The 26,835-nt window shown below is 47.4% G+C and overlaps 2 protein-coding genes across 2 annotated transcripts; both read left to right on the top strand.

Annotated features, from left to right (window-relative positions):
* The first annotated feature begins 102 nt into the window (after positions 1–102).
* On the top strand, positions 103–13,857 carry LOC149273371 (solute carrier organic anion transporter family member 1C1-like). Its single transcript, XM_089506382.1, has 14 exons — positions 103–191; positions 7,088–7,260; positions 8,565–8,697; positions 9,254–9,348; positions 9,639–9,824; positions 10,027–10,125; positions 10,434–10,661; positions 10,736–10,900; positions 11,686–11,881; positions 12,191–12,365; positions 12,533–12,717; positions 12,946–13,010; positions 13,155–13,272; positions 13,650–13,857. The coding sequence occupies exons 1-14, from the start codon at positions 103–105 to the stop codon at positions 13,855–13,857; spliced, it is 2,115 nt and encodes a 704-aa protein (XP_089362508.1).
* A 4,846-nt stretch (positions 13,858–18,703) lies between these two features.
* LOC149273372 (solute carrier organic anion transporter family member 1B3-like) lies at positions 18,704–25,795 on the top strand. Its single transcript, XM_089506384.1, has 14 exons — positions 18,704–18,820; positions 20,472–20,721; positions 20,795–20,927; positions 21,134–21,237; positions 21,603–21,749; positions 22,164–22,262; positions 22,344–22,553; positions 23,091–23,255; positions 23,523–23,718; positions 23,797–23,962; positions 24,136–24,320; positions 24,912–24,976; positions 25,353–25,470; positions 25,582–25,795. Exons 1-14 carry the CDS (start codon positions 18,704–18,706, stop codon positions 25,793–25,795), a joined length of 2,169 nt encoding a protein of 722 aa, XP_089362510.1.
* The last annotated feature ends 1,040 nt before the right edge of the window (positions 25,796–26,835 follow it).

Below are 26,835 nucleotides of genomic sequence, written 5' to 3' on the forward strand. Positions count from 1 at the left end.
TCGCCAACAAATGCCTAGGGGCCACGTGACCACGGCCGCCTCCGTGTATCGGGCACCGTTTTGGAGCACGTGTGATTGGGCTCGTGTGATGGGGCTCGTGCGATGGAGCGCGTGCGATGGAGCGTGTGCGATGGCGCGCGTGCGGAGGCCAAGCGCATCGGCCTTGTTAGCTGCGAGGCTCCCAGTAAAGGGTATTTGCTCTTAATTCCGAGGGATAAAACTTCCAAAGCTTTATCAGAATTCTGGTATTTCTTGTGTGATATATTATTGGGTCCGAGCGCTTAATAAAAGCTGTAACACGTGACACGTTACATGTGAACAAAACACAATAGGGCAGACTTTCTTTCCCCGTCCGCATCGTTCATGCTGTGAGCCAAACTCGTATTTAAAGGTTGCTATTCACGTTCCGATATTTTATTTCACCTTATTATATTTGCTCTTTATCTTGTTGTAAATAATGGAGAAATTTTTATGGGTTCCTGTAGATAGAACGTTCATTATTATTTTGTTTGTTTGTAAAATTATTTTTTTAAATCACCGGTTTTTATAAACTTTTAGCCGTTTCCATGCCCAGCACGTAAAGCCTTGGCAGAGCGGGATATGCGTCTGAGTGAACAGCGTCCTCTTTGGATATTCTTCGGGATGCGATTCGCTGGGAGCTACTTGGGGTCGTCCGGCCGGGGGTGATATTTAGATGCTGATGCCCCTTTGTACATTTTAGGGTTTTTAAAGTGAAAATGGGGAGCCTTGTGACATCACATATTTGTCAAAGAATAAAATAATGAGAACTATTTGGGTAAAATGCGCAGGTTCCAGACCTCGCGGAACATTTTCCAGATTGTTAGGGTTGTCTGGGGGCAATAAATGATGTCATAAATATATTCATCCACAAAATGTATCATTTCCTGCATTTCCTGGATTTACTCTTTTATTCATCAATTTACTTTTTCTTGCTTGATTTTTAGGAGAAAGAAAAGTTGACAAAGAGCAATTAAAATATAATATTGGGGTTCATCATTTATCCTCCATCCCTAGCACTGAACCCCATGTCAGACCCCCAGGACTCTAGAACGCATGTTGCTGCACGCACACAGGTACATACATGTGACATGACAATCGATGACTATATACATACACCGAGTCACCAGAACATGCGTCTTCCTGTGCTTTCTGATAAGCCATTAACCCTCTCCTTCCCCGTGAGGGACGTAACACACAGTATTATTATTTCACGCTGGGTGGTGGGTCACCTAGACAAAGCCCCGGCTAGTTAATGGATGGGGTGGGCTAGTGACTAGTGGCTTTCATAGTCAAGTGCCAAACATATTACTGCAGTGCCTGAAATGTCTCGAGTATCCGTCCCATTGTCCCCCAGAAATCCCAGCTTGGGTTAGTTGCCGGCCCTGGGTCGGACTGAGACTTTTGATTGGGAAAAGCTTCCCCCGGGGGTAATACTTTCATTATATTGATAGTTACGGGTCCACAGGGGTAACGGGGCTATTAAATATTCTTATTTAGTAGCCCTTTTTTCATGTAACTTATTTCTGGGGTCTTCTCTCTGATCCCCCTCTTTACTTTGTATATCCCAGCAGCTCTCACTTGCACTAATCAGGTTCCCGTTGTGGCCAAGCGTGCTGGTATTTTGCACAGAATTGTAGCAGGTTTAGTAAAAACCATTGCAGTATCGGCAATTTTCAGTATAAGAGAGAGTAAGCTTTGCATTTAACCTGCCGGTGCCGACGGGCTGCTGTGAAACGCGTTGCCCATCCCGCCGGCAGCCATAGGGGTAATAAAATGTTTCTGTGTGTTTCTGTACGATCCCACGGTAACCTGTATTTAAAAAGACACATTCAAACTATTTCAAATCAGGGTTAGAGCACCAAACTTCTATATATGATATGATATGTGTACAAAAAAATGTAAAAAAAAATACAAAACGGTAAAATAAAAGAAAAAGACTAAGCCACTACCACGTGTTTTATGAAAGAAAATGTTTATTGGTAAAAGACCAACGAAGTGTGAAAATAAAAGCTTGTCTTCGATACAAAGTGTGCCTAAAGGAAACGTAACGACTTCCTATATCGTAATAGAAAAGCAATAACGCAGGACGCGTCCGTGTCGCCGCTCCCCCCGCGCCTGGTTCTGGGTACCGCTGGGCAAACTCAGGTTTTTTGGGGGCGTTTTTTAATAAAAAAAAAAGGAAAGTTCTACTTCTTGTGAAAAACGTGGCATTAGATGTTCCTCTCTTTTAAGGTTCTGTACAAAAAAAAACAATGCAAGCAATAGCAGAATGGAGGGGTGTCACTACGGACAGAGGCGGGGGGGTCTGCATCATCGCTCATTGGTCACGAATGTTTTTATATGAGAAGCAGGGAAATAAATACCCCCTTCGTTTGCTTTTGTTTATGCAAATTATTTACCAGCCAACAGGGGGCGTCAGCGAGCGTCTGCCCCCCCATGTGCAAATAATTATTAAACGAATACTTTTGCCTGATAACAGAGTTAACTCTGCGAAACGCGTGGGATTCTGAATGGTCGTTGGCATTGCGGAATGTGACTTGTTTATGAATATTTATAAAGCAGATTTGGGGTTTTGCCTTCTTTAGTAAATATCGACCCTCTCCCGATCCCCGTTTTTATTCCCGGCCTTTCCATGTGTGGCCCCTGACTCTCTGTACTGTTGATGCAGCCACATTACACCCCACAGGACTATTTTGGGGTAAAATCTCCTTTTTGTTTTCTTACAAATAATTCCGTGTCTGAAGCCCATGTAACGAAAAATAAAGAAATGTGCAATAATTTTGAAAAGTGAAATCCTGATCATTTCTTTGTTGTTTCTGCTTCTTTCTGTATCGCGATTCCGGCTTAATTGTTGCGAAAGCCGAAGGGAGGCGTTTAAAACGCATCGGTAAATCTGTGAAAAGCAACCGAATCTCAATCCTTCCAGCCAAAAAACACCAGGAAAAAAATCTGCTTTTATCTCTGATTGGATTGCCGTTCAATCACTCACTATTAGCTATTGATTGACATAGCACCATCATATGCCGTAGCGCTGTACAATAGACTTATCTCCGGTTTATTATTTGCACCCTTATTTATGACATCACCCTGAGGAACCAAATGCAAATAACTTTCCAGAATGGAAAAAAGCTTATAGGTCATTTCATGGTGATGTTATTAATAAGTGGCCCGTGCACCTATAGGCCACTTGGTGGTGTTATTAATAAGTGGCCTGTGGCCCCAGAGGCAGGGCTCCTGCACCTATGGGCCATTTGGTGTTGTTGTTAATAATAGGTGGCCCGTGGCCAGCTGGATGAGATTCCGTGTTCCACACTGGGCCTCACATGTAGTAAATACTCTTGTAGTTAAGGATTGGGATTATTCTGTGACAAAAAAGCCATTGAGGGGATTAAATTGGGTTTAGAAAAAGTTATTCATTTCTCTGCTTCCCGTTTCATGAAAAGTGTTTTGGATTCTAATTTCCTGATTCAAAATTTATTCAAAAACAAAGGTTTTTCTCCCCTCCTGCCCTTTAACCCTTTATGCTTTAAATGTTTCTGTCTGTTAACACTTATCTGTAAAGCATAGCGTTTGAAAATTAATGATTTAACACAGTTTTAAATATATGTATTCCGAAACAATAATAATAATAATAAAAACATGAAAGAAATGCTGCCCAATAACGTCTTTTTCCTACTAAATTTAGCGAACGGAAACGTTTTTGAAATGCTTGGAATTGCCTTCAGTTTATTGGAAGAAAATTCCTTAAATCCGCTCAGAAATCAAACTTTTTACAAAAAGCAGCCACCGGAGGGAGGATATCAGCAAACAGACCCCCAAACACGCTATGGGGGGGACACGGCCCGCGCCAAAATCCACACGCGGGGAAACCATTCGCAGCAGTGTGTATACTGTCTACGGTCATATCACGCATGCATCACATTATGGTATTACACGCACACATCATGTTATTGTGTCACACACCTGTGTCATGTTGTTGTATCACACACCTGTGTCATGTTATTGTATCACATGCGCACATCATGTTATTGCATCACACGCGCATCAGGTTATTGTATTACACGGGTGCGCCGTGTAATTGTATCACACGCCTGCGTCATGTTATTGTATCACACGCGTGCTTCATGTTATTGTATCACAGTCGTGCGTCAGGTTATTGTATCACACACGTGCGTCAGGTTATTGTATCACACGCGTGCCTCATGTTATTGTATCACACGCCTGCATCATGTTATTGTATCACACGCCTGCATCATGTTATTGTATCACACGCCTGCATCATGTTATTGTATCACACGCGTGCGTCAGGTTATTGTATCACACGCCTGCATCATGTTATTGTATCACACGCGTGCGTCAGGTTATTGTATCACACGCGTGCATCATGTTATTGTATCACATGCGTACGTCAGGTTATTGTATCACACACGTGCGTCAGGTTATTGTATCACACGCGTGCCTCATGTTATTGTATCACACGCCTGCATCATGTTATTGTATCACACGCCTGCATCATGTTATTGTATCACACGCGTGCGTCAGGTTATTGTATCACGCGCCTGCATCATGTTATTGTATCACATGCGTGCGTCAGGTTATTGTATCACGCGCGTGCATCATGTTATTGTATCACACGCGTACGTCATGTTATTGTATCACACGCGTGCGTCAGGTTATTGTATCACACGCGTGCCTCATGTTATTGTATCACACGCCTGCATCATGTTATTGTATCACACGCCTGCATCATGTTATTGTATCACACGCTTGCATCATGTTATTGTATCACACGCGTGCGTCAGGTTATTGTATCACACGCCTGCATCATGTTATTGTATCACATGCGTGCGTCAGGTTATTGTATCACGCGCGTGCATCATGTTATTGTATCACACGCGTGCGTCAGGTTATTGTATCACACGTGTGCGTTATGTTATTGTATCACACGCGTGCGTCAGGCTATTGTATCACACGCGTGCGTCAGGTTATTGTATCCGACACGTGCGTCATGTTATTGTATCACACGCGTGCGTCAGGTTATTGTATCACGCGCGTGCATCATGTTATTGTATTAAACTCTTGTGTCAGGTTATTGTATCACACGTGTGCGTTATGTTATTGTATCACACGCGTGCGTCAGGCTATTGTATCACACGCGTGCGTCAGGTTATTGTATCCGACACGTGCGTCATGTTATTGTATCACACGCGTGCGTCAGGTTATTGTATCACGCGCGTGCATCATGTTATAGTATTAAACTCTTGTGTCAGGTTATTGTATCACACGTGTGCGTCAGGTTATTGTATCACACGCGTACTTCATGTTATTGTATCACACGCGTGCGTCAGGTTATTGTATCACACGCGTGCATCATGTTATTGTATCACACGCGTACGTCATGTTATTGTATTGCACGCGTGCGTCAGGTTATTGTATCACACGTGTGCGTTATGTTATTGTATCACACGCGTGCGTCAGGCTATTGTATCACACGCGTGCGTCAGGTTATTGTATCCGACACGTGCGTCATGTTATTGTATCACACGCGTACGTCATGTTATTGTATCACACGCGTGCGTCAGGTTATTGTATCACACACGTGCGTCAGGTTATTGTATTAAACTCTTGTGTCAGGTTATTGTATCACACGCGTGCGTCAGGTTATTGTATCACACGCGTGCGTCAGGTTATTGTATCACACGCGTGCGTCATGTTATTGTATCACACGCGTACGTCATGTTATTGTATCGCACGCGTGCGTCAGGTTATTGTATCACACGCGTGCGTCATGTTATTGTATCACACGCGTGCGTCACGCAGTCAGTGTGTGGCACTGAGTTTTTGTCCCGCCTGCTCTCAGCGCTGGGAATTCCACAAACGCTCCGTCCTAATTGGAAAGAAAAAAAGCCGAGTTTATTATAAAAGGATCAGTGGCCGCCGGACCCGAATAAAAGGCCGTAAATCCTCCTCCTCCCCCCAGCCCCAGCATGCGGCTCCGACCCACACGTGTCCATTAAACCCCCGCCAGCCGAGCGCCTCGTCCTCAGTGACCCAGCAGCCCCCCGGACCCCTGCCAGACGACACAAGCCCCGGACACACAAAGGTAAAACGAGCAACGGAGGGGAGACGGGAAGTTTTACAACAAGAGGCCGGAATCTAACACTACAGAGTCAGAGACCGAGATGGAACGGAAGGTTTACTTTACTGAGAGGGTGGTGGATGAGTGGAACAGCCTCCCAGCAGAAGTGGTAGAGGGTAATACAGCGAGGGTATTAAACATGCATGGGATAGGCATATGAAAAAAGCATCTATTAGTCACGTAAAGAGATCAGGAGCTCCTGAAAATGGGGACCCCAAAAAAACAGATGACAGCAAATAAGAAGCCGTTAATCCGCCTCACATCTCAGTCTGTAATTCTGTGTAGTTTGAGAGCTTTAGAAGGTTATTATTATGTATTGATTTCTATAGCGCCATCATACTCTGTAGCGATGTACAATAAGTCAGGGTATGTTGTGAAATCTGATGTCTTTCTTCACCATGATATGAAGGCCAAAGGAACGTATAAAATAATATCACCGCCTGATACCGGCGCTAAGACCCCCGAATCACAAAACCATGGCGATGAAGTCTTCACAGAAGGAAGGGATCGGGTTCTACTCCCAGAAACCTCCAGGAAGAGCAGCCCCTGAGTGTCAGAGGCCGAGGAGGACCGGCTGCTCCGGGGGGCCGAAGGTAAAGCATTCGGGGGTCATTTGTCTTCTCGTCCCTCAGACAGCGAAACCCGCTGATCCGCGAAGACTCAGCGCCTCTTTACAGTCCAAGGAATGGGGGCTTCATGGCTCAGTGAGGGGTTCATGCTTTAATTTGGGGTTCATTGCACAGTGTTTGGGGCTCATACTTCTTCGTGGGGGTTTCTTACCTCAGGGTGGGGGTTTGTATTCATGTTCTTTGGGGTCTTTGGCTCTGTGTTGCTCTGGGTTACATTGTGTCTCATAAGATGCTTTATCCCCCACATAACATCCAGACCCCGATTGGGTGTTTTGGGGGGTTTTTTGCCCATTTTCAGGGCAGAATCACAAGCGGATCTCGTTCTGCAGATGTTCCTGGGGGCTCTGAGTTTTCTGTATTTTGCGAAAGCTCTGTCGGGAAGTTATCTGAAAAGCTCCATCACGCAGATCGAGAGACGATTCGAGATCCCCTCTTCTCTGGTCGGCGTCATTGACGGCAGCTTCGAGATCGGTAACTGTGACTCTACGTGTTATTCTGTGTCCTGCGGGGGGTTGTTCAAACGCTTTGCCCCAACTGTGAGCTGTATCCTATTGACTTGAATGGTGACTCAGAGCTGTTCTCAACGGTTCTTTGAGTCAGTGAACTGGTGACTCACAGCTGCTCTGAACGGTTCTTTGAGTCAGTGAACTGGTGACTCACAGCTGCTCTGAACGGTTCTTTGAGTCAGTGAACTGGTAACTCACAGCAGCTCTGAACGGTTCTTTGAGTCAGTGAACTGGTGACTCACAGCTGCTCTGAACGGTTCTTTGAGTCAGTGAACTGGTGACTCACAGCTGCTCTGAACAGTTCTTTGAGTCAGTGAACTGGTGACTCACAGCTGCTCTGAACGGTTCTTTGAGTCAGTGAACTGGTGACTCACAGCTGCTCTGAACGGTTCTTTGAGTCAGTGAACTGGTGACTCACAGCTGCTCTGAACGGTTCTTTGAGTCAGTGAACTGGTGACTCACAGCTGCTCTGAACGGTTCTTTGAGTCAGTGAACTGGTGACTCACAGCTGCTCTGAACAGTTCTTTGAGTCAGTGAAATGGTGACTCGGGGCTGCTCTGAAGTCTGAATTAGTGAACTGGTGACTCAGAGCTGCTCTGAAAGGTCCTTTGGGTCAGTTCACTGACTCAAAGAACTATTCAGAGCAGCTCTGAGTCACTGAGTAATTCATTAAATAGCCATAAAGACCCCAGTAACCCTAACCTCCCCTAACTTTCAGCATCCCAAATATCAATCGTATGCTTACTGTGAGTTGATTTGCTGAGCAGCGTGGACACATATTACATGACTGTACAATACATTGGGATGTAACACATATTACATGACTGTACAATACATTGGTGTGTAACACATATTACATAACTACAATACATTGGGGTGTAACATATTACATGACTGTACAATACATCGGTGTGTAACACATATCACACGACTGTACAATACATTGGTGTGTAATGCAAATAAACAAATCATCCTGATTGGGCAGGCAGGAGGATTAATAGACTATAAGGAAAGGGGCAGGGCCAATCGTGAGTGTGAGTGCGAGTGCAGGGAGGGACTGGGAAGCAGTAACTGCTGTGAGTCACATTGAGTGAACCGATGAATCACTTCATGAGTCGGTTTAGTTTACTGATCCGAAATTCCCGTCACTATCAATAATTACAAATCCCATCATCCTCAGGCAGCTACAGAATCATAGAGTTGGAATACCCAATCAGAAGCTGCCATTCTGCGCAGAACTGAAATGTATTTCTGCCGTTCTTTCTTTAGGAAACCTCCTGGTTATAATCGTTGTGAGTTACTTTGGAGCCAAACTGCACCGGCCCAAAATAATTGCCGCGGGGTGTCTGATCATGTCGGCCGGAACCTTTTTCATTGCGATGCCCCATTTTTTTATGGCTCGGTGAGTATGATGACGGGGAGGTCACTCGATGCGTTGGGGCTGATTCACTAACAGCTGATACTGGAGTCTCCAAAATTAAATTCAACTTGACTCATCTGCACCAACCGGGGGCGGGGGGGGGAATCTGGAAGCTGCAGCTGATTGGCTGAGTTTAAAACGCTCTAAATGTTTGAGTCCAAAGGAATCTACGTTTTATTCCTTAATCCCTCGAGGTAACCTGGGACAGTGAATGCCCCCTCTCACCCCCCTCTCCACATCTTCCACGCATAGTGTGGTGGGGCAAATAGAAGCCCCAGGGGCATGCCCAGGACCCTCATTTCTCCCCATCAGGAACTTTCTTTAGGGTTGTTTCAGATTTCTGGTGTGCAGCTCCTGTACGACCCACAGAACTCTGATGGAAAAATGAAGTTCATTAATGAATCAATTTGAATTAATTTATCAGACGCTCGGCTCAATTTAATACAGATTCCCCCTCCCCCATCAATGAGCGGTAACCGGCGTCTACCTAATATTCCCAATGTGATATATTAACCCCTTTTTATACATTCTCACTCAGCTATTCTTATGGGAAGGCTCTGTTACATTCTTCAAATTCTACAAGCAATCTCTCTCCGTGTCTACAAATGATCTCTGACGTGGAAATGAGTGCCGGTAGGTTCTCCTCTAAATGCGATACATTGTTTCCCTTCTGCAATAATGAAGCGAATCAGCCAATCAGAGCCAAGGATTCATTAGATAGAAGAAAATCCTCTACCTGTTTCATGGGCCCCGGCCACCACGGAAGTGACCGTTTACTTAAAAGGGCAAAAAGGACAACTGGGGTAAAAAACAAAGCAGAGCGATATTGTGATTATGAAATGGTGTGGGGGGGTTAAAATGACGGACGGCCCTGAAAGGTTAGTCTTAAAGTTAATGATTTGATGATGTCATAGTAACATAAGATATCTGTCCGTTGGAAGCGTCGTCCTCTTGGGTCTCCGGCTGCGATGCGGACGTGGAAAGCTCTCTGTGGGTTTACGTCTTATTGGGGAACCTCCTGCGGGGAATTGGAGAAGCGCCGATACAACCTCTGGGAATATCTTATCTGGACGATTATTCCAGAGAGGAGGACTCCGCTTTCTATATCGGTAAGACGTTCATCTTCAGGTCTCCAGAGGAAAGCCGGTCGTTCTTATTCCTTAGTCACAGAGTTAGCCCAGGAATCCATCATGGCTGCCCTAGCGCTTCAGGTCCCTACAGCTCGAAAACAAATACCGATAATAATCAATACGATGTTTATGCTCCCCGTGAACCGGATTTCTTATTTATCTCCGATGATCTTCCTCTCAGGATGCGTCCAAACGGCTGCCGTAGTCGGACCGATATTCGGCTTCCTGTTGGGATCGTTGTGCGCCCGCCTGTTTGTCGATGTTGGCGCCGTGGACTTAGGTATTTATTTTACTTATTAGTATTTTATATCCCTTCATTTCTTCTGTTCTGGAATGGCCATTGTACCAACGGGACACGTGTGTGGTGGGCTAACAGCTAATGGCTGGGGGGCTACCACCTCATAACACATGTAATTAATCCCATGATGGCGGCTTTATAATGGCCAAGTTTGGTCAAAGTTCTAAAGGTCACCTCTTCTAGAGTTTAACTGGGAGACTCTCAGCAAATTATGGACCCCCTGAGTAATGTGTTTTGGGGTCTCCTAATCTTCCGGGAGTCGGAAACGTGATTATGTTCTGGACTTGCAGACCAAGTGGCCATCACGCCGGAGGACGCCCAGTGGATTGGAGCGTGGTGGCTCGGTTACCTGGTCGCCGGGGCGGTCAGTTCTCTCGCCACAATACCTTTCTGGTTCTTACCGAACGAGCAAAACCAGACAGAAGTCCGGAAGAACTCCAGCACCGCGTCGGAGCGATCCGTGTTCATCTTAGAAGAAGTCAGCGAGCGGAAGACGCAGATGCTGAAGATGGCAAAAGGTAAAATATTGTTATCCGACTTCACCTAAAAAACGTACATTTGGAGTTTTCTGAACGTTTGCCCTTTTTTGCAGAGTTTTTGCCGTCGCTGAGAGACGTTTTGGGGAATCCGGTGTATTTTCTGTATGTGTGCGGGAGCGTTTTGCAGTATAACTCGTTAATCGGGATGGTCACATACAAACCCAAATACATCGAGCAGCAGTACGGACAGACCTCGTCCACAACCAATTTCATCATCGGTATTGCTACTCGCATCACAACTATCATTATGTATTGTTTTATATAGCGCCATCATATTCCGTAGCGCTGTACAAATACAGACCCAGAACCCCCCCCGCCTGCTGTAAAGACTCAAACCTTAATCAGGCGTTGGTCTCGTCTTAGATTCAGGAGCCGTATGTCTATCCCATGCATGTTTACTACCCTCACTGTATTACTCGCTACCACTTCTGCTGGGAGGTTGCTCCACTTATCTACCAACCTCTCAGTAAAGTAAGACTTCCTCCTGTTCCATCTCAGTCTCTGACCCTCTAGTGTTAGATTCCGGTCTCTTGTTGTAACTTTTCTCCTTCATTGAAATAAATTTCTCTCCTGTCCTTTATTTAACTTCTCCATAAACCGGCTCCATCTTCTCTTTACTCGTTGTCTCGTTTTGTTCGTCTCGGCAGGTTTCTTGTTTTGTGTTTTTGGGGCCAATAATTAGCGTTTTGCGTTATTATTGGCAGCTCCGATTCTGTGAGGGTCGCATATTCCAGATCTGCCTCTAGGGGGCAGCATTCCCTCAAAAATCACTAAACATCTCAGCACATATTGTGAAAATTCTACTGTGGGGGGTCCCGTCAGCAGAGGGGGGTTACACAGTGTCTGGACCCGTTGCTATGTAAGTGAGGCCACCATCTAAAGGGTTAAAACTCAACAGAAAATCCACGACTTTAATAAAATATCGTTAAAACCAAAACATGGAGGTTTTTTTAAAGCTGCCGTCCGAATCCAGAGTTCATTTTGTTTCCTTTCTCTTCTCCAGGCCTGATAAACGTCCCCGCAGTGGCCCTCGGGATTTTTTCTGGAGGGGTCATAATGAAAAAGTTCCAGGTGGATATTTTGGGGGCCGCGCAGCTCCTGCTCGGCTCCTCGCTTGTCGGATATCTGATGCTCTTGTCTTTGTTTGCTTTGGGATGTGAAAATTCCTCGGTGGCCGGACTCACGGTCTCCTACCAGGGGTACGTTCATACAATTAACCCGTAGGGGCAGAGGGGGTGAAAAGGAGCTTCTCCTAAAATGTAATTATCAATGCCCCTACTTATTCCTCCCCTCACCTGTTTATATAAATGCAGGGTGAGCGGGCTTGGGGCTAATCTCTAGTGGAGACAGTGAAATCGCTGGTTTATGATGTCATATCCTGTGTGGCAGAGGCGCGGGTCTCTCCACATGCTGGGGCCACGTCGAGGCGGGTCATACGCTGGTCAGACAGTGGTCAGACGGGGTCTCAGCCTGGAACGTTATATTTAGTATCGGTTAAAAATGTTGAGGGTTTCTTCTAGATTTCCGCCCATCTTGGATCCGGAAGCCGCGGATTCCGGGTGTAACTTGAGCTGCTTCTGCCCCGGGAATCAGTGGGATCCGGTCTGCGGGGAGAATGGGGTCACCTACTTCTCAGCGTGTTTTGCGGGTTGCAGATCCTCTAACGGGACTGGGAGAATGACGGTGAGCGGGGGGGGGCATTTACATTCTACCCCAAAACACTCAATCCGGGGTATAAATGGATCCTTTCTGCTTCTTGCAAAATAATTGCACCTGGGGTAGAACTTGCAGAAACTGCCCCTTCTGCTCCCCTTTTATTCTAACGACAGCTTCTTCTCCGTGTCTCGCAGACGTTTTCTAACTGCAGTTGCGTGGCCCCCAGAGCGTGGCCCCCTGTCGGTGGCTCCGCCGTGCCGGGTCCCTGCGCTAAAGGGCTCTATTGCTCTAAAAAGCTCCTGTATTTTGTCATCGTTTCAGTCGTTACCTCCTTCGCCCTGTCATTCGGCGGCACCCCGGGGTACATCTTACTTTTGAGGTAATTTTCTTAGACTTTGTACATCGCTACAGAGCATGATGGTGATTTATACATAATAATAATAACACACATTGTACAGCGCTGCGGAGTATGAGGGCGATATATAAATAATAATAACACACATTGTACAGCGCTATGGAATATGCTGCCACTATAAAACATGTTATAGTTTTTTAACCCCCACTCGGCCCTGTCCCGCGGCTCAATCTCTGTATTTTTTTCCTGCAGGTGCACGAAGCGCGAGCTGAAGCCCCTGGCGCTGGGTATTTATACAATGGCGGTGCGGGTCCTCGGTGAGTCGCTCTTCATTAACGATGCTGAGATGTGGAACGGTCCGTTTCCTCTGTGAATCTTTATCCTTTTCTAGAGAAATGACGAGGAGCCCGTTATGGAAATGCCGTAAAAATATACCGTTTAACCCCGTTTTATTCACGCAGCCGGAGTTCCTGCCCCGGTGTATTTTGGGGCATTGATTGACAGCGTTTGCCTAAAATGGAGTAACAGGAAGTGCCGAGGGAAAGGCGCATGCAGACTGTACAACACCGACGGCTTCCGGTGAGTAATCCTGCTGATCTGCGATTGGACGGCACTGACAGGCGCATACCTCCCATCTGTCCCGAGTAGCTGCCCCTGGGGATCATGATCCGGTTGAGGGATCCAGTGATCTCCTCTGACTGGCCCAGGAAGCTGTAAAACCATTTGAGGTCTGTCTCCAACATGGCCGCCTAGAGACACTCTGCAGCTGAGCTCCGCGAGGCGGCTCTGTAGTTAAGGTAGGTGGGAAGCCACACCTCTTGTCCTGCCCACTCCCACCTCCATCCATGCCCAAATCCGCCTCCAGACATGCCCCCAACACACCTAAATGGCGAGTCCCGTGTCTACGCCTAACACCAGGAACCGAATAGGGTTAATTCGAAGTGTTTCCGCTGCAGGTACGTTTATCTCGGCGTCACGGCAACGCTGGGCTCGGCCTTCATCTTCCTCAACGCTGTTGTCGTCTTCATGTTAAGGAAACGCAGAATCGCGACCAATAAGAGGGTGACCCGCGGCGCATGTCAGAGATTGGCCAACCAGAGCGTTGGCGGGAAGTCGCATCTCACGCAACCCGCGTACTCCTCGCAAGAAGAGACGCAGCTTTGAGAGGGCGGCCGGGACTGGAACCTGTGAATATGTAAAGTTATGGAACACGCTCTCTATTAACCCTTTGCAACCTAAATTATGTTGAACGCGTTGGGAGGGAAAGCCGACTCACGTGGCTAACAAACCGGAAATTACCTTCGTGGTTCAGTAAACGTATAAAATATTTGTAGCCCCGAATATGCGAATAAATAAAGGGTTAAAATGGATTTGCCAGACCTTACGCCTGAAGCTTCTATCGACATGAAGTTTGGCCGACAAAAAAGTCTCAAAAGTATTTGAAAGTTTAAGTGACCTCCGGAGAAGGTGCCGAACCTTGACATTAATCCAGGGTGGGTGTAGGGTTAGTGGCCCCTGGGTGCAGTACTTCTTTGGCACCCCCACCCCTGTAACTAAAACCCATACTAACAATCAAACTCTCTCTAACACCCACTAACCCTAACACCATACACTAATCATATACATATTCCATACACCATACACTGACCATACATACACTAACACCATACACTGACCATACATACACTAACACTATACACCGACCATACACACTCTCAGACGATACACTAACCATAAATACACTAACACTATACACTGACCATACACACACTAACACTATACACCGACCATACACACTCTCAGACGATACACTAACCATACATACACTAACACTATACACCGACCATACACACTCTCAGGCGATACACTAACCATACATACACTAACACTATACACTGACCATACATACACTAATCATACACACACTAACACGATACACCGACCATACACACTATCAGACGATACACTAACCATACATACACTAACACTATACACTGACCATACACACACTAATCATACACGCAAACACACCATACACTAACACCATACACTGACCATACACACTCTCAGACCATACACTAACCATACATACACTAACACTATACACTAATCATACATACACTAACCATACACTAATCATATATTATAAACTAATCATACACACACTAACACCATACACTGACCATACACACTCTCAGACCATACACTAACCATACATACACTAACACCATACACTGACCATACACACACTAACACCATACACTGACCATACACACACTAACACCATACACTGACCATACACACTCTTAGACCATACACTAATCATACACACACTAACACCATACACTAACCTTACATACACTAACCATACACGCACTAACACCATACACTAATCATACACACACTATAACACCATACACTAATCATACACACACTATAACACCATACACTAATCACTTTACTGTAATATATACACACTCTACTGTCTCTACACTCCACAGTAACACACACATACACTGTACTACCATACAGTAACACACTCTCACTCTAACACCATACACTCACACACTCTCTCCCTCTCTCATCATTCATGCGGTTCAGACTCTTTCTCTTGCATCACACAGAGCCCCGTCCACACTGCAGCTCTCACTCTCCGTGCTGTGCACGCGCAGCACTTAGCGGGATATTGGGAAAGTCTGACCAGGAACAGTTGTAAAAATAAAGCGCAGGATGTTACCGTCTCCTCCGGTCCTGGGTCCTTCCTGGCTTCAAAAGTGGATTCAGTTTGTAAAATCTCAGATTTGTATAAAACAGATTCGGTTCCCTCCCCTTCCGCGTTTAAACATAAAGCCAGGGCTGTAACTTCTTTTTTTTTTATTAATTATCGTGTTATTTGAGTAAAATAGTTCATATTTGCACTTCCTTAAGTTGTTTAATCCGATAAAAGAATTCATTTTTCTTTTTTTTTTGCATAAAATGTCCGTTTTGCTGAAGATTTTGCGTTTTGTAAATAGAGATTCTTTATATTTTTGTAGGTGTTTTGTCTCGGAGATATAATATAAAAATATTTTGTGTATTTTTCTAAATTCTTTTTAGGTACGCTTTCAACATATTTGAAATAAATTTGAATTGTCCCTCTCCCCTGAACTTTTTATTTTTTAATGAAATCATTAGCATTTTTCTACGAGGAATTGTTTTCAGTGACTCTGGATAATTTCAGAAAATTCTTGGTAATTCATGTATTTTTTTATCTTTTATTCTGTATTAAATTTGACCAAATAAAGGTTGTTGAAACAATGTTATCAGAATCTCTACCCATCTTAAAAAGAATTACAGAGGTCTACAGTCATTTTAATTGGGGTCCAATAGATTTGAGGAAGAGGTCCCTGTCCTACAGAGCTTACAGTCTAATTCTAGTTCAGTAATATCTGTTCTCAGAAACAGAGTATGGAATGAATAATTTACGGAAAGGGTTAAATATATACCTTTTTAAATATGTTAGCATTTATTTTCCAGCAGAATCAGAGTCTGTGAGGTCCATAGAGGGCCGCTCATACAGCGATGCCAAACAACAGTGTTATTTTTTTTAAATGATAAATAAACGGTTACTTTTGGTGATTGTAACACCGACAAGAAATAACAGAATTTGTCTCATTTATTTTCCTCATAAATCGCTTGTTTGCGCAGAATTTAGTGGAAATCCATTTCTCCTGAGGACACACAAATAAAGACGATTGAGGCGAGTGGAGTGGGATCTGAGTATCACTCACTTGATTTGCCCCAGAGATAGTATTAGTCAGCTGGTTGTTTTTTGCCCCCATTGACCTGGATTCAGGGAACAGATTACAGAAAACGTCCCTTTAACGTGGAGCCCCCCCCCCGATATCTGGGAATTTGTGACTTTTGTGTTTGTTTGTGAACTTTGATGACATTCGGAACGTTTGAACTTTCCTCCAGCCGACTATTTACTCTGCGCTTACAAGGTTGAAATACTTGACTTCAAGATAGAGGAGGTCACGTGTATCTTGTGTGATTGTGAGTATCCTATGTGTATCCTGTGTGTATCCCGTGCTTATCCTGTGTGTATCCTGTGTGTATCGCATGTGTATCTTGTGTGTATACTGTGTGTATGCCGTGCGTATCTTGTGTGTATCCTGTGTGTATGATGTGTGCATACTGTGTGTACCCCGTGTGTACTCCATGTGTACTCCATGTGTACTCCATGTGTATCCCTTGTGTATAAAGCGATTACGTAACACGGAAACTCGGATACATTGTATTTAATTTCTTGTGTTTCTTGGATCTCTTTTACTCTCTAAATAAAATCCGACGAGATACATTTAATAAAGCGGGGGGGGCTGTGTCCCCTGCGCGGGGGCTTCTGTTTCTCGGCTGTTGTTATTCTGTCGGCGGCGGGGATTATCTGGCTGGGGGTCTCTCGCTCTCTTTTCGCCGTTACGGGATTAGTTTGGAGATTTTCGAGCTGCGGGAAGACTTTCGTTGGGAGGAAGAATTTGTGAGGCCGGCTGAGGGTGATTCGCTTTTCTCTTTGGTGTAAATGATTTGTTGTGTGATGGGGGTAACACTCCAGCTGGGGGTAGAAAGGGGTTATTTTAGGGCGATACAAAGGAATTCTGAGATTAAGGCTAATGCCGGCAAATAAAGGGATCACTCCGGATCCGGCTAATGAAAGGCAGTCACTGAAATAACTTTCTTAACATTTACGATCAGAACAGGGCAAATTGTGAGGGGTAATTAATGGAGCTAATTAACTCAAGATGCGTCTTGGTGACCAGGACTGGATCCATTGTCAAACTGGGGGAGTGCGGGAACCTCAGTCGAAATGTCGGTGTGTCTTAATGTTAGCTCTGCCCACTTTTTATCCAGACCCCAACCACTCCTCTTTTTTTGCCCCCACCACCACTGTTATTTCATGTGGGGGTGGGGTAAAAGGGGGCAGATATATGCAGCTGATATATACTATATATATATATATATATATATATATATATATATATATATATATATGCAGAAAGGCTGAACGGGTCAGGGGCCACAAGCAGAATCGGCCTCATCGGATTCTCTCGCAGGAATTACGGCATATCAGTAATTGCGCCATTTGGCAAGCTTTGCCATGGGCACCCGTCTGGGTCTTCACTTACCCCGGTATCTGATATCCTGCCCTAATGCAATTATTAACCCATTGGGTATTTTTTGGGGAGAGGGGGGTGCAGAGGCAGAAGACCCATTTATCAGATACCCCACCCCAGCAATCTCACTCGTGGGGTTAACCTCGGTTGTTTTTGAATTTGGGGAACAGATCGTCTCACTCCAACTTTGAACTTTAGAGATGAGTGACGGGGGGCCACTTGTGTCCCCTGCACAGTGTATGAACACCGTTGTCACGCCCCGCCATGCGCACACGTGTCCTCTGATGGCAGCCCCGTCATGTTGTAAATGGCACGAGGACATGTCTGTAGTGCGGCTATCTGTCCAGCTGAATCTCCCCCAATAATCTTTATTTATGTCGCAATCTATTTAAAAATGACCCAAAATATCTACGGTCAACATATTAAAATAGACATAGTCGGGGGCAAAGGGGGTATTACACTCCAAAAAGGGGCAACAATGGAAACAGGGGAGATCATCATTTTAGAAACACAAAAACTAAGGAGAGCAGCCCCCAAAACATAGGCAGATGCCCCAAATTTGTGGGAGAAAGGGCAGATTGGATGCCCCGGGGTTATCACGCACCCGGCAGGTAATCTCTCTTGTCAGGACATAATGGTTTAGGACTGAAAGCAAACACGCCGGTGCCTGTTTGCCCTGGACACGCGCAGGTTAATGATTAGAGCGCCAGCCACAGACCTGGAGCTGGCAGACCGCTCTGGGACAAGCTGATGGAGAGACCCCCTGAGGCAGGTGACCCCCAACGTGTCCCAAAGTAACACCCAGGAGTCCCTCGTTAATGAGCGGCCCCGAACGTCTTCTTATTCTTACAGCATTAAACATGACCGTAGAGAAGGAGTCCAACGAACTGAACAACCTGAACCCGACCCAACCCAACCCGAAAAATGAAGAAGAGAAAGTCCCCCCGAAGACGGCGGCCAGGTGCGATCCACTTAAGGTAAAGAACCCCGGACCCGTCATTTAAAAGGGCAAGTTATTGGCTTGGGCTTCCAGCAGAGGAACAGACTCCCAGCAGTAGTTGTAGCGGGTAATACACTGAGGGTATTAAACATGCATGGGATAGACGTACGGCTCCTGAATCTAAGACGAGACCAACGACTGATCACGGTTTGAGTCTTTACAGCAGGAGAAACGGGCAACTAGACGGGGGCCGGATGGGGCCGATCTGCCTGGAGATTCCAGGGTTTTATGAGATTCCGAGAGATCCGATATGTAATTCGCCCCACGGCGTCCGAAGCACAAATCATGGAGCGATGAAACAGGACTGGTCCTAAATATTATATTTTTATAACCATTTAAGTAAACCCAATTGTTTTTTTATGACGTTTTTCGCTCGATAAATGTTCTTACAGGAAAGCCGTGTTTCCTCCCCGTAAGGAGACCCCGCCCTTATTAATCGGATCGGCCGTAAAAAATGGGTTTCTTTAAAAAACCCAATAATGTGAATTATTAAACAGGAACAGACAGGGCCGGCCAAAGACTTAACGCCGCCTGGGGCGAAGTTTAAAACGCCGCCCCCCCCCACCGACGCCGGGGGGCGGCATTTTAAACTTCGCCGACGCCATAATCTACGGTACCCCCCCCCCGGTACTTACCTTTAAACAGTCCTGCGGCGAGTCTCCCTGTGCTGCCACGGTGCCGGCTTGTAATGCTGAGCGCCGGAAATTGACGTCACTTCCGGCGCTCTGCATTACAAGCCGGCACCGGGACCGAACAGGGAGACTCGCCGCAGAGGAGAGAGAGAGAGGGGCGCCGAGCGGGTAAGCGAAAACCACTCGGTGCCCCTCTCTCTCTCCTCCGCTTCAAAAAAAAAAAAGCGCTTGGGGCGGCAAAGTGCCGCCCCTTCTAAAGTGCCGCCTGGGGCAATTGCCCCAGTCTGCCCCATTATAGGGCCGGCCCTGGGAACAGAGAAACCCAAAAGACAGATCGTTCCGGGGGGGGGGGCAGTAATAACGTAAACGATAAACCTACCCCCTGCAGTGGCATTTCTGGGCTTATATCCCAAAGCCATATTGATGATGTCATCAGCCAAGTGCCAGTGATGTCATATGGACTGACTGGAAATATAAACCCTGGGATTTGGTGCAGGAGAGAAATTGTTCCACCAATTTGTGTGAAATGCCTCCTTTTACTCAGCAGAGGGCACTGCTGCTCGTGTAAAACGTGATCGTAGAGCAGGGGCGTCCCATCCTCCTCAGCCAGCCCCTTAGCTGAAAGAGCATTATGGGAGATGTAGTCCTGCAGCAACTGGAGGGCCGCAAATTGGACACCCCTGTCGTAGAGGGAGCCTATAATTAACCCTTTATTAGGGTTTGCGCAAACTCCATGCTGGGAAACAGAGGGTTAAATCACTACGTAAAAAGTAGCCCCGGTATATTTGCCCCTCTCTCCCCGCTAACAGAAAAACAATCGCTTCTCTTCGTATTGCGGGATTAATCCGCGTCGTCTGTACAAAGAGAGGTTTATCCTCAGAGGGGGGGGCGAAACTGTGAATGGGGTAACCCCCCCAACTTCCCCTCAGAGCTGGCCGATGCACTTTACATGCGCTGCCACCTTTGCATTATATACTTCTAATCTTTAAGTGACAGGGCGCAGACAACGAGGGGTTAAGCGTTTTCTTTATTCAAGGAGCAGCCAATCGGATCGCTGTGCGAAACGCGTCGGCGCCGCGCATTCTAATCCCCGCTCTGTTGCAGCTGTTTTTGGCGGCGCTCTGCTTCACTTATTTCGCCAAAGCCTTCTCCGGGAGTTACGTGAAAAGCTCCCTCACTCAGATCGAGAGGAGGTTCGACTTGCCCTCGTCCACGGTGGGAATGATCGACGGGAGCTTCGAGTTCGGTGAGTAGCGGGAATCGCCCCCCCCCAGGAATTAACGCTCAGTCGCTGATTGGCTGTTGTGTTCTGTTTGCAGGTAATTTGCTAATGATCGCCGTCGTCAGCTACTTCGGAGCCAAACTCCACCGGCCGCGGATTATCGCCGGCGGCTGCCTCATCATGTCGGTGGGAAGCTTCCTGACGGCCACGCCGCATTTCTTCATGGGGCAGTAAGTAGCGGCCGCTCCGCGTCCCGCTGGGATTATCGGCTCCGTTTAGTCTGTTCTAGGAAATATTTGGGGGATTCGCAATTTTGGGGTTCTACCCTTCGGGGGGTAAATGGGGGGGTTTAATGCCGGACCAAGAAAAAGGGGTCCCCGGGAGCGGCTGGTGTTTCGCTAATTATATGACAATTAACCAAAAATCTTCTTTTCAGATATAAATATGAATCGTTACGGACGCAGCCGGCCGCACAGAGTAATTTGAGCGCCGGCGTCTCGCCGTGCCTGGCCAATCGGACGCTCGAGGACCTGCAGTCAGGTGCCGCCGGCTCTCCAAGCAAAATATGACGTTATTTATATCAATGCCGAGAAATAATGATTCTTTTCACGGGAAAGACATTAAAGATCATCTGCGGCATTCAGGGGTTTGGGGGCCGTCGACATTTTTTTAATTAGACGTTTTAATGATTATTTCTGGGGGGGGCAATAAGAAGTCTGCCCGGAGCCCCCGCTAATCGCCCATGCAGGGGATGGCGTATTTATTTCCAGGAACACGTAGACTTAAGTGGGGTTTTGTTGTAAAAAGCGGCCCATTAACCCTTTAAATTAAAAAAAAATAAGTTGTTCTTTTAAGCAATGAAGGAATGCGTGAGATTTAACCCTTCGTTGCCTTGTATGTTTCAGACTGCGGGAAAGAAACGCGCTCATACTTGTGGGTTTGTATGTTAATTGGAAACTTGTTACGGGGTATCGGAGAGACGCCAATCATCCCGCTGGGAATCTCCTACCTCGACGACTTCTCCAGGCCGGAGAACACTCCTCTGTACATAGGTAACGACATACGCCGGCGATCAGCGCGCTAATACATCGCAATTATATGACATCATCGATAATCCACACCCGGGAACCCTCACGGCTTTTGCCCCAGTCTCGGGGTGAAGGGGCAGATTCTCCGGGTCACACATTCTCCCTGCGGGGATCATTTATCTCCAGTATGTTGGGGTTGACATCCCTGCTTGAATGCAGGTGACTCTATTAAGCGTATGTGTCTCCACATAGAATCTTCACGTCGGGCTATTAAAGGGTTAATATTTTGAGACTCTCGGGGGCCGCTCACATAGAAAGTTCCGGGGTAATTCATAGCGTTATGATCAATTCCTAATAAAACCATAAATGCTGATAATCAATAATTATCGACAAACCGCTAATGTTTTTAACCCATTCCGTTCCCTCGCGGCCGCACAGCGATTCTGCACACGGTGGCGCTATTCGGCCCCATGACCGGCTTCATGCTGGGATCCTTCTGCGCCAAGCTTTATGTGGACGTCGGATTTGTGGATCTGGGTGAGTTTCCATCTCTATCCAGCCGCCGATAAGGAGAGATTGTATTTATAACCCATCAGCGTCACTCCCTCTCATCTACAGACAGTATTACCATCTCGCCCCAGGACACCCGCTGGGTCGGCGCCTGGTGGCTCGGGTTCCTTATTGCCGGGGCGATAAATCTATTATCTGGAATCCCGTTCTGTTTCCTGCCCAAAAGCCTGAAAAGCCAAAGTGAAGAAGCGGAAGCTGTTCCCGAGAAAATGAACACCGACGAGAAGGAGCGGGATCGCGACAAAGCGACGGTAAAAGGTGCGTCGGGGAGAGCGTCAACACGTTTCACTGGAGCTGATTTATAGGCAGTCGCTTAATGTACGTTCTGCTCACTCTGCCTTCTAAACTAACGCAGGACGTCCAGCAAACTTTCCAGAACATTCTGGGGAAGAGAAGAGAGACGGGGGATGGGGGAGAGACATTTAAATACATAAAGAGATAAAGGACGGGAGGGAATTTATTTCAAAGGAGGAGAAAAGTTACAACAAGAGACCGGAATCTAACACTAGAGGGTCAGAGACTGAGATGGAAGGGAAGGAAGTTTTACTTTACTGAGAGGGTGGTAGATAAGTGGAACAGCCTCCCAGCAGAGGTGGTAGAGGGTAATACAGTGAGGGTATTAAACATGGAAGGGATAGACATACGGCTCCTGAATCTAAGACGAGACCAACGACTGATTAAGGTTTGAGTCGTTACAGCAGGAGAAACGGGCGAGTAGACTGGGGCCGATCTGCCGGTTCTTATGTGTTTCTGTGATTAGTTGGATCCGGTAACGGCCGTCCCGTTATTCTGTAGGGTTTTTCCTCTCGCTGAAGACGCTACTCTGCACCCCTCTGTACACCCTCCTGCTGTGCGTCACCCTCCTGCAGATGAACAGCTTCTTGGGGTTCATCACCTACAAGCCGAAGTACATGGAGCAGCAGTACGGCCAGTCCGCCTCCAGGGCCAACTTCATCACGGGTGAGCCGCGGCCGGTCCGCTCCCTCTCCGCTGTATATATATATATATTATATAAATATATTATATGAGAACCCCCCCTGCATGAGCGTTTACAGTGGTTTTATAGATCATAAACAAAATTTTGGTGTCGGGGAGATTCACCAAAAATCCCGGGTTTTAGGGAATAAATCAGTGATCAATGACCCGGCGGACGACGTCCGGGTTAAACCGTCGGGAATGGCTGGGGTCCCGGCTGCCGGTCTCACGCATGAATGTATTGTTTTCTAGGGGTGTCCACGCTGCCCGCGGCTGCTCTGGGGGTCTTCTTAGGGGGTCTGATTATGAAGAGGTACAAGTTTGGGCTCCTGTCTGCGTCCAAGATGTCGTTCGCGACGTCCCTCGTTGCGTTTCTCCTCTCGCTCTCCGTGTTTGTAATCGGTTGCGAGAATAACGACGTGGCCGGCCTTACGGTGGCGTACGACGGGTGAGTGACCTCTTGGGGCCAATTAACCCATCACATACCAGTGACTTCCAATAATATGCCTCCCCCTCTGTAATATAGGGTTAAACCGCCGGGGCCCCGGGACGGCCTGGCGTTTGCTCCGTGTAACTCTGACTGCGAATGTTCCCCGAGGCAGTGGGACCCGGTGTGCGGAGAGAATCGGGTCACATACATGTCGGCGTGTCTGGCCGGCTGCAAATCCTCCACCGGATCCGGACGGGACAGAGTAAGCAGAACGGCGCAAGACGCGCCGGGGGTTCTACCGGATGGGTAGATTTAGGAGCCTCTCGGGGGCCTCGTTGGTCTTCCGGAAAATGGAGGAGAGCGAATCTCCCCGCCGGCCCCTGAGTGTACACTCTCCCCGACGGCCGTTGAGTGTACGCCTTGTGTTCCCTGCAGGTTTATTACAATTGCTCGTGTATCGGGGCCACGGGCTTCCAGGCCACCAAATTGTCGGCCACGTTGGGGACGTGTCCCCGGAGCGAGAACTGCTCCAAGATGTTCCTGTACTATACGATAAGCCAGTCCTTCGTCACCTTCATCTTCGCGCTGGGAGGATCCGCTACTTATATCATCGTCATGTGGTAAGTCCCACCCTCTCGCCCAATAACTGCCCCGTAACTGCCCCCTGCTGCCGGGGGGGGGAACCCCACAGCGCCCCCGCTGGCTTCATATTATTTGTCCATCACATCATTTAATGTAAGCTTGCGAGCAGGGCTCTCTCCACCAAATGTATCGGTTTGTCTTAGTCTGTCAATTCTTGTCTTGTCATATCCCTTGAATTTATGTATTGTATTAAGCGCTGCGTAAACTGTTGGCGCTATATAAATAAAAGATAATAATAATAATAATAATATATTGTGACGCATTTCGAGAAATTCTGGGTCAAAGTACGTAATTGTGGAGAGAGGAGGAATAGTCTGTCGGTTTCCATGGCAACTGGCAATTTTGTAAATACGGCCCGTTGGGATTATTGGTGAAGTTTTTTTTCCCTGCATTTCCGTGGAAATAAACAGGGAAGTCTCTTTATCCCGGATGGACTCTCGGAAGGATTGTCATTATCGCTCGTTACAGCTCTGTGTCCACGTGCCAGAGCGTCTCCCCGTGCTTGGCACACGTTACATGAAGCGCGTGCCGTTTCCTCCACTCCCTGACATGCCTTTTGTGTCGTGCAGGTCCGTTAGTCCGGAGTTAAAGGCCCTGGCCATCGGAGTCTATATGTTACTGATCAGAACCCTCGGTAGGTGTTTATGTACCGATCGCTCACACTGTCGCCTACGTAGGACACGTGTGCAGAAAACATACATGTCCGCCATCCCGTGTCACAATAATGCCCTCTTCTGGGGGGGTTTCCCTGCCGTGTACATCTGCATCCCGCCACGAGCAGCAATCCACCCCGGCTTCAGCCTCAGATATTTCTCCATAGACTCCCTTTCCGTGTGCGCACGGAACCTGCATGATCACGTGACCACGTGGCGGTAAAAGGATGCCTGACATCAGCAGGATGACATCACAGACATAGAACTCGTCTCTCCGGCGGTCCGCGGGGTGGGGGTGGGGCGGGATTTACATCCGCAGACACTTTCTCTCACCTGCTTTCCTTTTGCCGCCTGCAGCCGGGATCCCGGCCCCTATATACTTCGGGGCCCTCATAGATAAGACGTGTTTGAAATGGGGAACCAACGCCTGCGGGGGGAAAGGGGCCTGCAGGATGTACGACGCGGCCTCGTTCAGGTAAAAGAAACGTTCACCCGATTATCAAAGAATTACAGAGTGTAAGCTCTGCGGGTCAGGGAGGTCGTTTACTCATCGCCAGAATAAATTCCTTCTCTGTGCCCCCCGCAGGAATATATTTTTGGGTCTGACGGCTGGAATCCGCGCTCCCATTTACATCATATATCTGGGCTTCATCTACATGGTAAAGCAGCAGCTCCGGGGGGCAGCCGGAAAAGCCCCACAAACCGCGGGGAGCGGGGAAGAAGCCGCCGGGGTAACCCGCTACGAGAACGAGGCCAGTAAGGAGGAGCGCGAGGCGCTCGGCGCGGAGTCCGGCCTTTAATGTCTCTAAATCTGTGTATTTCTAATAAAAAGAATCCATGTTCTTGTGTAGACTGCGTGCTGCGCATGTTCCGAACGTAACGCACATCCCCCGACGCCCTGCGTTTAAACCCTTCATAGAGGCTAGTAATGCCCCGGCCACCCGGGGGCGACAGCAAGCGGCGGGACTGTCTCACACCACTGATTCCTGGACGGTTTGGTTCTGTAATCTGCACCCGAGGGGTCGCCCTAACAGCTCCATATTAAAGCCACCTGTGCGCATGCAGGACAGCTGAGAGCAGCCATGGATTTGGACGTAGAGCAAACCATCCCCGCGGACAGCCCTCAAACCTCACACATTGGGCAAATCTCCCATAAGACAAGAATCAAAAGGGAGATCCCTGAGAGAAATACATGGGGGGGGTCCACCCGGGGGGGCTTATCACCAAATACCACAACCGGACCAAAATCACAGCCCCCATCAGGCCCGTCCCTGATGTAATAGAGAAGGCTGGGGGGCGCTCAGGGAAGGCGACATCACTGAGTTAATCTACTTTAGAGATTTTGAGCCCTGGCAGTTTCTTCACTGCTGGATCCTTCCTGTGATCCGTCCGTAGGATTAAATGTCCGTGTGGTGGGGGAGCGTCCATCGCCACATCCATGACGGGTCCGTTCCATAAAACATCTCAGGTATTCTCGCTTACCACTAGCACCCCCCCCATTGTACAGCGCTACGGACTCTGCCGGTGCTATACAAATAAACTGAACATAGTTACCGGGATCTCTTCAGCTGCCCTGAGACCTACATGACCTGGATCACTGAGGGAACGTGTCCCGCGTGGCTGCGGTAATTACCCCCGCCGAGAGCACTTTGGGGTTAATTATCAGGAAAGGTTGAAGTCTAAGCGGTGTTTTCAGCGCTCCTCCTCCTCGCCCAGATCTTCCTCGCCGCACTTTGTGGAAGAAGCTCCGTAAGTAACATTTTCTGCAGCCCGTTCTCTGAAAACCATTCAATGTCATAATTCTGAGTCTGTATGATGTCATAGCCACAAATACGAGCTT

Source organism: Sceloporus occidentalis, unplaced genomic scaffold (genome assembly GCF_023333645.1).
Source record: "Sceloporus occidentalis isolate IW3139 unplaced genomic scaffold, rSceOcc1.0.p SCAF_382, whole genome shotgun sequence".
Classification (NCBI taxonomy): Eukaryota; Metazoa; Chordata; class Lepidosauria; order Squamata; family Phrynosomatidae; genus Sceloporus; species Sceloporus occidentalis.

Excerpts from the sequence above, each read along its gene's own strand:
- LOC149273371 (XM_089506382.1), top strand. The coding sequence starts at position 103 with ATGGAGCGCGTGCGATGGAGCGTGTGCGATGGCGCGCGTGCGGAGGCC. Across the intron at positions 9,825-10,026 it reads GGACTCCGCTTTCTATATCG|GATGCGTCCAAACGGCTGCC; the intron begins GTAAGACGTTCA and ends TCTTCCTCTCAG. Across the intron at positions 11,882-12,190 it reads CTCACGGTCTCCTACCAGGG|GGTTTCTTCTAGATTTCCGC; the intron begins GTACGTTCATAC and ends AAAAATGTTGAG.
- LOC149273372 (XM_089506384.1), top strand. The coding sequence starts at position 18,704 with ATGACCGTAGAGAAGGAGTCCAACGAACTGAACAACCTGAACCCGACC. Across the intron at positions 21,238-21,602 it reads GCTCGAGGACCTGCAGTCAG|ACTGCGGGAAAGAAACGCGC; the intron begins GTGCCGCCGGCT and ends TGTATGTTTCAG. Across the intron at positions 23,963-24,135 it reads CCGGATCCGGACGGGACAGA|GTTTATTACAATTGCTCGTG; the intron begins GTAAGCAGAACG and ends TGTTCCCTGCAG.